This window comes from Salvelinus sp. IW2-2015, linkage group LG15 (assembly GCF_002910315.2).
Source record: "Salvelinus sp. IW2-2015 linkage group LG15, ASM291031v2, whole genome shotgun sequence".
Taxonomy (NCBI): domain Eukaryota; kingdom Metazoa; phylum Chordata; class Actinopteri; order Salmoniformes; family Salmonidae; genus Salvelinus; species Salvelinus sp. IW2-2015.
Genome location: NC_036855.1, coordinates 16,227,370 through 16,239,579, shown reverse-complemented (window position 1 = coordinate 16,239,579; position 12,210 = coordinate 16,227,370). Strand labels below are relative to the sequence as shown.

General features: G+C 42.3%; 1 protein-coding gene across 1 annotated transcript in view; it reads left to right on the top strand.

Moving 5' to 3' along the window:
• Positions 1–12,210, top strand: part of LOC111974205 (nuclear receptor subfamily 6 group A member 1-A) — a 127,089-nt gene that overhangs the window by 100,593 nt on the left and 14,286 nt on the right. The window contains exons 4-5 of the mRNA XM_070446968.1: positions 11,219–11,449; positions 11,863–11,918. Coding sequence (XP_070303069.1) covers positions 11,219–11,449; positions 11,863–11,918 — 287 coding nt within the window. The remainder of the gene's footprint in view (positions 1–11,218; positions 11,450–11,862; positions 11,919–12,210) is intronic.

Below are 12,210 nucleotides of genomic sequence, written 5' to 3'. Positions count from 1 at the left end.
AGCATAATGCTGTGGGGATGTTTTTTAGCGTCAGGGACTTGGAGACTAGTCAGGATCGAGGTAGATGAACGGAGCAATGTCCAGAGAGATGCTTGATGAAAACCTACTCCAGAGTGCTCAGGACCTCAGACTGTGGCAAAGGTTCACCTTCCAACAGGACAACAACCCTAAGCACACAGCCAAGACAACTCAGGAGTGGCTTCGGGACAAGTCTGTGAATGTCCATGAGTGGCCCAGCCAGAGCCCAGACTTGAACCCTGTAGAACYTCTCTGGAGAGACCTGAAAATGGTTGTGCAGCAATGCTTCCCATCCAACCTGACAGAGTTTGAGAGGATCTGCAGAGAAMAATGGGAGAAACTCCTCATAAACAGGTGTGCCAAGCTTGTAGGGTCATACCCAAGAAGACTCGAGGCTGTAATCACTGCCAAAGGTGCTTCAACAAAGTACTGAGTAAAGGGTCTGAATACTTATGTAAATGTGATATTTCAATTTTTTWWAATKAATTATGTAATATAATAGAGAAATCATGCAGAAAGTAGCCTACACAATCGCAAAGTAAGTGAATATAGCCATATACTCACATGCGTGCCTCACACATGGCCTAATTTCAGCAGAATATCATAGGAAAACATGATTTTTTGCACTGTTGCCGTTTGGGAACCTTTTGGCAAAATTAGAGTATACACACTTCTCCAGGCACCACTACACCAGTGTATAGGGCCGATTGGAAACCCTCAGTCAACACACAGCATGATGTTAAGCACCACTACACCAGTGTATAGGGCCGATGGAAGACCGCAGTCACACACAGCATGATTAAGCACCACTACACCAGTGTATAGGGCCGATGGAAGACCGCAGTCACACACAGCATGATGTTAAACCCACTACACCAGTGTATAGGGCGATGGAAGACCGCAGTCAACACAGCAGATGTTAAACACCACTACACCAGTGTAATAGGGCCGATGGAAGACCGCAGTCACACACAGCATGATGTTAAAGCACCACTACACAGTGTATAGGCCGATGAAGACCCAGTCACACACAGCATGATGTTAAGCACCGCTACACCAGTGTTATAGGGCCGATGGAAGACCGCAGTCACACAGACTGATGTTAAAGCACCCGCTACACCAGTGTATAGGGCCGATGGAACGCCATCACACACAGCATTATGTTAAAGCACCGCTACACCAGTGTATAGGGCCGATGGAAGACCGCAGTCACACACAGCATTATGTGTAAAGCACGCTACACCAGTGTATAGCCATGGAAACCGCAGTCACACACAGCATGATGTTAAAAGACCACTACACCAGTGTATAGGCGATGGAAACCGCAGTCACACACAGCATGATGTTAAGCACCGTACACCATGTATAGGGCGATGGAAGACCGCAGTCACACACAATGATGTTAAAGCACCGCTTACACCAGTGGTAAGGCCGATGGAAGACCGCAGTCACACACAGCATGATGTTAAAAGCACCGCTACACAGTTATGGGCCGATGGAAGACGCAGTCACACACAGCATGATTTAAAGCACCCTACACCAGTGTATGGCCGATGGAAGACCCAGTCACACACAGCATGAGTTAAAGCACTCTACACCAGTGTATAGCCGATGGAGGACCCAGTCACACACAGCATGATGTTAAAGCACGCTACACCAGTGTATAGGGCCGATGGAAAGACCGCAGTCACACACAGCATGATGTTAAAGCACCGCTACACCAGTGTATAGGGCCGATGGAAGACCGCAGTCACACACAGCATGATGTTAAAGCATAAACAGTCCATAAACTCTGACATAATAAGCCAGTAGGTCCTAATCATAAGAATACAAAAACTCAACRATTAAGCATTTCCCAATCGAAATGTACAACTATTACTTCCCATTGCAAAAAGCATTTCACGTTAAGCACACAAAGTTTGACCTAAAGTTTAAAGTGGAACTCACAGCATTTTAACTACTTTGCAGATTTGAAACAAACAGACAATCATAATATCAGTAAGAAATATACTTTTCCCAGTTTATGCTACAAAACCAACTTAATAAGACGTTTTAAAAATAGGTTCTATTTGACTCAGCGTTCCATAACTTACACTAAGGCATTGTAGGCAGAATAGATGGATCCAGTTCAATGCATGATTAATATAATTCACCAATACATTTCTTGGTAATCCAAAAAATATTTCTATCAGGTTGCAAATCACAGCTGGCATGGTTTGCTGCCCCAATTCGGGATACACTGTTTCAGTMTTAATGGCTCAATATTATAGACAAAAACAGATGAATGTGACTAGCACTGGGAATGTCAATACAATCAAACTAGCAAGGGAAAGGATCACAAGTCAGTCATAATATGGCTAATAGGCTAGCAAATCTATTTATGGAGCAAGCTAAAAACACAGAGCCTAACATTAGCTTGATAGCTAGCTAGCTGCTAGGAGGATGTCATGTCATGCCATTAGAGGAGTGGGGGAGTGACTGACTTTTTCTCCTCATATCGTTTTTCGGTGGCTAGAGATGCAGGTGTCATTTGGTTAGCTAGCAAGAACTTCAACGACTGTTATCCAGTTAGCATATCTCATGCGTTTGCAAATTCACTACTCTACTCCGATTTCTGAGCACTCTCGTCTGAGTGTACCAGAGTGCAGAACCAGTGATGAATTTCTGAACGCGCAACACCTGCTGAATATGACCGGTGTCAGTAAACGTAGGGGAAAATAAGTTATAGTTAGTCAAGAACGCTCTAGAGAATATGCTACGGCAAGTAAAATGGTCAGAGTGAGGTGTTCTCTCATTTATGTGTGGAAGTAGCTAGCTAGTAAACTAGCCAACTTTAGCCAGTTACCTTTGGTGCTTGGTTGGGWCAAGCATGCATGGGCAGGCAAGCTGCAGAAGGATGAGGAGACTACAATTCGCCATCGTTTATCAGTGCAATTCTGACGTCCAACTAACTGAAAACCTTTGAGTGGGTTTATTTAATGTTCCTTCGTTAGATTTTAGCTCATCTTGCTCTGGCTAGCATTAGTTGTCCCACCCATTAAGTCAAAATGTGACTGGTTGATTCCACTATCACTCCAAAATGTTACCCTAATACAGTTGAATGGCAGATCCCTTCATCTAGCTTCTGATGGCTGACCATCGAAATATTTAATATTTGATATTCTTCAAAGTAGCCACCCGTTGCCTTGATGACAGCATTYCACACTCTTTGCATTCTCTCAACCAGATTATTGAGGTAGTCACACTGTCGGTAATTTATTTGGAATTCAAGGCACACTTAACCAGCATGGCTACCACAGCATTCTGCAGTGATACGCCAATCCATCTGGTTTGCGTTTAGTGGGACTATAATTTGTTTTTCAACAGGACAATGACCCAACACACCTCCAGGCTCTGTAAGGGCTATTTGACCAAYAAGGAGAGTGATGGAGTGCTGCATCAGATGACCTAGCCTCCACAATCACCCGACCTCAACACAATTGAGATGGTTTGGGATGAGTTGGACCGCAGAATGAAGGAAAAGCAGCCAACAAGTGCTCAGCATAAGTGGGAACTCCTTCAAGACTGTTGGAAAAGCATTCCAGGTGAAGCTGTTTGAGAGAATGCCAAGAGTGTGCAGAGCAGTCATCAAGGCAAAGGGTTGCTACTTTGAKATTTTTTGATTTGTTTAACACTTTTTTGGTTACTACATGATTCCATATGTGTTATTTCATAGTGTTGATGTCTTCACTATTATTGTACAATGTAGAAAATTGTTTAAAAACATTWAAAAAATACATGAATGAGTAGGTGTGTCCAAACTTTTGACTGGTACTGTATATGATGAGTTAGTCCAGGGACAGGGTCTTGACCACCTTTCACAAAGGCTTCCCATAACTGGACAAGCCTGTATGAGGGGAACGTTCAAGGCTATGTGATGTGCAGGTTGACCAAAGGCCGTCAGTGAGAGACTTAGCTCAGAGCAGCTAGGGTTAATCTATGGGTTCAGAAGGAGGTAGCATTAAATCAGGCCCACTATAGCTGAGGTCTCACCAGGCTCCTTCAGGACTGGGTTATGGGACCAACAACCAACCACCCAGCACTCATTATAGTGTTGGTAGATACCAGTGAAAGCATTAGAGTCTTCTCTTAGTACTGTATGCTCACTGACTATGGACTCTATGCTAGTCATGGTGTAATAGCTGAGAATGGCGTTGAAGGCCAGAGTTGTGGTTGTTTCTCTCTGTATCTTTATGAAATGTCATAATGCAGTCTCCCATGTTGATCTCTAAACTTTCACATTTATAGGTTTACTGTTAATATTTTTCCAGTAGTGGTCATCTGTTTTTCAGGAGGAAACCAGTTCATGTTCCTTTATTTTGGGAATTKTGTTTGAAGCACACTCCCTATTTAGTAATGGATGATGTGAAAGGGGATAACAAACTTTTATTTATTTTTATTTAMTTCACCATTATTTAACCAGGTAGGACAGTTGAGAACCAGTTCTCATTTACAACTGCYACCTGGCCAAGATAAAGCAAAGCAGTGCGACAAAAACAACAACACAGAGTTACACATGGGATAAACAAACGTACAGTCAATAACACAATAGAAAAAAGGAAAATATATATACAGTTTGTGCAAATGTAGTAAGATTAGGGAGGTAAGGCAATAAATAGGCCATAGTGGCGAAATAATTCCAATTTAGCATTAACACTGGAGTGATAGATGTGCAGATGATGATGTGCAAGTAGAGATACTGGGGTGCAAAGGAGCAAAAATAAATAACAATATGGGGATGAGGTACTTGGGTGGGCTATTTATTGGGTGGGCTGCGTACAGGTGCAGTGATCGGTAAGCTGCTCTGACAGCTGCTGCTTAAAGTTAGTGAGGGAGATATGAGTCTCCAGCTTCAGTGATTTTTGCAATTTGTTCCAGTCATTAGCAGCAGAGAACTGGAAGGAAAGGCGGCCAAAGAGGAGTTGGCTTTGGGAATGACCAGTGAAACATACCTGCTGGAGCGTGTGCTACGGGTGGGTGTTGCTATGGTGACCAGTGAGCTGAGATAAGGCGGGGCTTAACCTAGCATAGACATATAGATGACCTGGAGCCAGTGGGTTTGGCGACGAATATGAAGCGAGGGCCAGCCAACAAGAGCATGCAGGTCGCAGTGCTGGGTAGTATATGGGGCTTTGGTGACAAAATGAATYGCACTGTGATAGACTATCTAATTTGCTGAGTAGAGTGTTGGAGGCTATTTTGTAAATGACATCGCCGAAGTCGAGGATCGGTAGGATAGTCAGTTTTACAAGGGTATGTTTAGCAGCATGAGTGAATGAAGCTTTGTTGCGAAATAGGAAGCCGATTGGAGATGCTTAATGTGAGTCTGGAAGGAGAGTTTACAGTCTKACCAGACACCTAGGTATTTGTAGTTGTCGACATATTCTAAGTCAGAACCATCCAGAGTAAAGGTCGACCGATTAATCGGAATGGCCGATTAATTAGGGTGTCACGATCGTGTGGAGGAGAGACGGACCAAAACGCAGCATGTGAAAAATAAGACATCTTCTTTTTATTTGAAGAAGGAAAAACGAAGTAAAACACTTTACAAACTAACAAAACAAAACAACAAACGACCGTGAAGCTATAAACGTTAGTGCACACAAAAAGCAACAAATGTTCAACATAGACAATTACCCACAAACACCTAAAGCCTATGGCTACCTTAAATATGGCTCCCAATCAGAGACAACAATAACCAGCTGTCTCTGATTGAGAACCAAATCAGGCAACCATAGACTTTCCTAAACACCTACACTCAACCATAGACATACCTAGACACATACACTCAACACAAACCCATACACCCCCTATACCATATAATCACCCAAAACACACACATACCCCATTCACACCCTGACCTAACTAAAATAATAAAGAAAACAAATAATACTAAGGCCAGGGCGTGACATAGGGCCGATTTCAAGTTTCCATAACAATCGGAAATCTGTATTTTTGGACACCGATTTGGCTTTTTTTCTTCTTTTTTTTACACCTTTATTTAACTACGCAAGTCAGTAAGAACACATTCTTATTTTCAATGACGGCCTAGGAACGGTGGGTTAACTGCCTTGTTCAGGGGCAGAACGACAGGTTTTTACCTTGTCAGCTCGGGGATTCAATCTTGCAGCCTAACGGTTAACTAGTCCAACGCTCTAACCACCTGCCTCTCATTGCACTCCACGAGGAGCCTGCCTGTTACGCGAATGCAGTAAGAAGCCAAGGTAAGTTGCTAGCTAGCATTAAACTTATCTTATAAAAAACAATCAATCAATCATAATCACTAGTTAACTACACATGGTTGATGATATTACTAGTTTATCTAGCGTGTCCTGCGTTGCATATAATCGATGCTGTTCGCATTCGCGGAAAAAGGACCGTCGTTGCTCCAACGTGTACCTAACCATAAACATCAATGCCTTTCTTAAAATCAATACACAGAAGTAGATATTTTTAAACCTGCATATTTAGCTAAAAGAAATCCAGGTTAGCAGGCAATATTAACCAGGTGAAATTTTGTCACTTCTCTTGCGTTCATTGCAATTAGAGTCAGGGCTGTCTCTTATACACATCTAGATGTGTATAAGAGACAGCACTCGCTCTGAGACTTGGAGTAGTTGTTCCACTTGCTCTGCATGAGTAACGCTGCTTCGAGGGTGGCTGTTGTCGTTGTGTTCCTCGTTCGAGCCCAGGTAGGAGCGAGGAGAGGGACGGAAGCTATACTGTTACACTGGCAATACTAAAGTGCCTATAAGAACATCCAATAGTCAAAGGTATATGGAATACAAATGATATAGAGAGAAATAGTCCTATGAATACTATATTAACTACAACCTAAAACCTCTTACCTTGGAATATTGAAGTCTCATATTAAAAGGAACCACCAGCTTTCATATGTTCTCATGTTCTGAGCAAGGAACTTAAACGTTTTTACATGGCACATATTGCACTTTTACTTTCTTCTCCAACACTTTGTTTTTGCATTATTTAAACCAAATTGAACATGTTTCATTATTTATTTGAGGCTAAATTGATGTTTATTGATGTATTATATTAAGTTAAAATAAGTGTTAATTCAGTATTGTTGTAATTGTCATTATTACAAATACATTTAAAAAAATCGGCCGATTAATCGGTATCGATTTTTTTTTGGTCCTCCAATAATCGGTATCGGTATCGGCGTTGAAAAATCATGATCGGTCGACCTCTAGTCCAGAGTAGTGATGCTAGTCGGGCGGGCAGGTGCGGGCAGCGATCAGTTGAAAAGCATGCATTTAGTTTTACTAGCATTTAAGAGCAGTTGGAAGCCACGGAAGGAGTGTTGTATGGCATTGAAGCTTGTCTGGAGGTTTGTGAACACAGTGTCCAAAGAAGGGCCAGAAGTATACAGAATGGTGTCGTCTGCGTAGAGGTGGATCAGAGAATCACAAGCAGCAAGAGCTGACATATACAGAGAATAGAATCGGCCCGAGAATTGAACCCTGTGYCACCCCCATAGAYACTGCCAGGTTTGACACARTTAACTCTATCTGAGAAGTAGTTGGTGAACCAGGCGAGGCAGTCATTTGAGAAACCAAGGCTGTTGAGTCTGCCGATAAACCCCCATGTATTTGATAATTGACCAACAGAAATTGGGATGGGCTGTCTTGGTAACTGATATCATAGTTAGGAAGCTAAGCCAGTGAGGGTGGAGTTGTTGTGRGTTATCTTGTGAGCTCAGCCAGCCATGCTACAGATCAGAACATGGACACATTCCAACTGGAGGCAGCCTTTGCTCCGCTGGGCTATTCACTGTAACCATGGTATCAACCCATCTGTTCAGAGCTTTTATGAGGGGGGATGGTGCGGGGGTGAGGGGTGTGTTGTGTGTTGGTGGATGGGTGTTGGTGGATAGTGGATAGGGTAGCACTAGCCCATTCATAGACGCTAACTACCTTCAGCGCCTATTGACGATAGTATCTTCRMGRCYGGYGAGTTTAGTTAAGAGCCCTGARGCTRGSTCTCAACGTTAACATGCATTTCKTGTGGAACGGTTTTGGAAACATAAGGAACATATCTTTCATATCAGTGAGAAAWKATMTTCWAAAAACAAAACGTTAAATTACTACACACCTTTATATGGTTAGAGTTCCCACACAGCCATATTTCCATGTTTCAGTGCTTGTTTACGGAAAACAGAGTTAACTACCTGTGCTTATTAGATATGTGTGTAAACGGAAGACTGACACCACAAACGTGTTGTCACTGAAAAATACTGTCGGCTGCAACTGTTAAAACAGTGTACAGTAAGTGTATATTTTGCATTTGTGAAATTATTTTGATGTGATATGAAAGTTAAGAGGTTTTATTTTTCTAGAACCCTACCGCAACTGAGGATCGAGTCACGTTGAGATGGAGAATTGGGTTATTTTGGCTGCCAGAGCCAATTCGCCTTCAACCAGAACGTGTAAATTCCTTGGACTATACGGAGTAACATTAGTCTCCTTTAGTCCATTATTGGGCTAGGATAGCACTAACACTGTGGACAGCAGAGAGTAGGGAATTTAGGTTCATTTATTCTCTGCCAGCATGGTGAATTTTATCATCTAGCCTAGAGGTAGATGGGGATTTTTCCAGTTAAGATTTTAAACAGCTTTTTTGGTGTCCTCGAAGTGTGCTGGTCTGGAGATTGTGCAGTTTCTATGGTGATTAGCAAAGTAACTAAGAATGTCAGGAGTTCCCAGAGGATTGTAAGTCATACATTTCAAGCTAGAATCCTTAGTTGCGACATCCATTTTTGGACAGTTGTTGGTGGATAGGGTAACACAAATTAATAATATGTACCCATTGATTCTTGAAGAATATAACTTCTAAATGCCTCATGAGCTTAGTTCAACTGTCGTTCCCCATAAGAACCCAAAATATAAGATGTAAACAACGTAAATGTAATCAAACACTGTATATAGTCTCAAAACTATAATTTTGATATCATCAGCTCGGTCTATGAATTTGAGAGTGGTTATATTTCTCCATCCCCATCCCTTAGCTATTTAGTGAAACAGGAGTGGGGAAGCCTCTGTTTTGATACAAAGCTGAGGGATGGGCCTGYGGAAATGTAACCATTCAAATTCATAGACAGGGCTATGGATGCAAGGACTGGCCATACATGATATCAAAGTTATAGTTTTAAATATGTTTTGAGCCTATAACGTGTTTGTTTACATTTACATTGTTTACTAACATTGGAGTAAAACAAGCTAATATTCTGGGTTCTGATGGGGTACGGCAGTTAAACTAAGCTCATTAGGCATTTATAKGTTATATTATTAAAGAATCAATGAATATATAGGTCCAAAAATAGATGTAGCAACTAAGGATTCTAGATTTAAGTATATCTCTCTACGATCCAAACTCCAACACACACACCCACTGGAACATATGCACACACAGACACATACAAGCAAGAATGCATGCATGTATGCACATACACACCTATTGTCACTATATAGAGATGAATGTGAAGCTAAAGCTATTTAGCATCAATGGTATTGGTATTTGGCACTAAGGGCTACTGTAGTAAGCTACACTATATATACAGAAGTATGTGGACACCCCTTTAAATGAGTGGATTCGGCTATTTCAGCCACACCCGTTGCTGACTGACGATTCTGTGCTTCCAACTTTGTGGCACAGTTTGGCGAAGGCCCTTTCTTGTTTCAGCATGACAACACCTCCGTGCACAAAGCGAGGTCCATACAGAAATGGTTTGTCGAGATCTGTCTGGAAGAACTTGGTTGGCCAGCACAGAGCCCTGACCTCATCCCCATCGAACACCTTTGGGATGAATTGGAACGCCGACTGCAAGCCAGGCCTAATCGCCCAACATCAGTGTCTGACCTCACTAATGCTCATGTGGCTGAATGGAAGTGAGTCCCTGCAGCAATGTTCCAACATCTAGTGGAAAGCCTTCCTAGAAGAGTGGAGGCTGTTATAGCAGCAAAGGGGGGACCAACTCCATATTAGTGCCCATGGTTTTGGAATGAGATGTTTGACGAGCAGGTGTCCACATACTTTTGGTCATGTATTGTAGGTATATTGTCTTTATTCTGTTTTCACATCTGGGTCTCTCATGGCCACCACATGTTGTTAAGTTGCTAACACTGTGTAATTTAACCTATTATTTTTGAATGTGCTTCATTTGGGACATCCTGTTCCACTACTTCCTCGAAGGCAGCCCCTCCCTCTAGCCTCTACCCAAGCCCCCAAATATCCCCCAACATGTGTTCCAAATTACTGCCCTCACTTGGCCCTGTCTTTACAACATTTCCCATTTTGAAACGCTCAGCAAAAGAATCTGCTCCATGTATCCTTCGAGGAAACAAGTTGAAGGCTGAAATATGAAGGCTCTGTTAATGGTATGCACTGTGTTTGTCTTCTAAGACAGCTGTGATATGAAACTACCAGTTGGAGAATCAATAAACAGTTGGTCTGATATATTTAAACACAAATAAATTCCATTCTAAAATTCCAGCATGTTCAATGATGTGTAGACCTTATGTGGGCTTGCATTTCAATGTTATTTATATTTATTGAAATTGGAATTAATCTAGTCAGGTTTCACTGAGTGGTGTTAGACTATAGACACTCTGAAGAGTTTACGTGATGCTGTCACTGTGTCCATCTCAGAGAAAGGGGAGCCTGTAAACTAATCACCAGGCAGGCCAGCATGTGTCACTTTAGCCTGGTCCTTTCTCTTCTCAGACATACTAAATAAAACATTCAAGATGTCTGCACTCTCTGTGCTCAACCTTCCTCACATTCAACTGCTTACACTTAGGGTTGGCGACCCTAAGTTACAGTATGATGGTAAGAGGTGTATTACACATCTTACATTTACATTCTAGTCATTTAGCAGACGCCCGACCTCACGCCCGACCTCACTAATGCTCTTGTGGCTGAATGGAAGCYAGTCCCTGCAGCAATGTTCCAACATCAAGTGGAAAGCCTTCCTAGAAGAGTGGAGGCTGTTATAGCAGCAAAGGGGGGACCAACTCCATGTTAATGCCCATGATTTTGGAATGAGATGTTCGARGAGTGTCCACATACTTTTGGTCATGTAGTGAATGTGTCAGATATCTGTTCTGTCTTCTGCTCTAACCAGTCATTCTGTCTCTTTTGTCAGATGATGCAGCTGACCCACGTGTTTGCCTTATCTGTGGAGACCGCGCCACAGGACTGCACTATGGCATCATCTCCTGTGAGGGCTGCAAGGGCTTCTTCAAGCGCAGCATCTGCAACAAGCGTGTGTACCGATGCAGCCGAGACAAAAACTGCGAAATGTCGCGCAAGCAACGCAACCGCTGCCAATACTGCCGTCTGCTCAAGTGTCTACAGATGGGAATGAACCGTAAAGGTAAGGGGAGACCAAAGAGCAGATGAGAGCCACACATTAGAATTTACTGTACTAGYACCATAGATTGTTCTAGAACCACAGATTAAATTAGAAGAGCTCCAAGAACTTTCAGCTCTCAATCAGACCCCCCAGCTCTGTAGTTATGTAGCTAGTGCCCTCTGCTGGATTGACTGGGTAAGTGAATGTTCTCGTTTCACTGTACAGTTTCTTGATTTTGTCCTGTGGCACAATCATAGCAGCCACCACCAGGTAGAGCTATAGTACAAACATGCCATCACAACCCCCTAGGAATTGGACTTTGTGTTATGAAACCCAAACATACTATTTTAATTCTACTTTGTGTTGTGTATGCCCTGCACCTCTTCCCCATATATCTTGTTGGGGTGCTTATGGCTGTTCTTTGTGTTTTCCAGCAATCAGGGAAGATGGGATGCCAGGAGGGAGAAACAAAAGTATTGGGCCTGTCCAGGTAAATATTCACTGTGCACTCTACTACAGCTAACTATTAGATTCCAACAGTGCCTTTGATATTTCAGAATTTGAATCCGTTCCATTTCAGTTGAATTATCTTAGAACCCATTGTTGACAGTGATTTTTTTAATGTTCATATTCACTTATAATTTCATTAGCTGGCTTTGAACAAGGCAATTGGGCAAATCAGCATCCCTTATTGCTTGCAGCACCAGTCATTATTTACAATGTTCCATCTATGCCATTAATATTAGATGGAGAATTAGCCATGCTTTTCAATAGTAATTTGG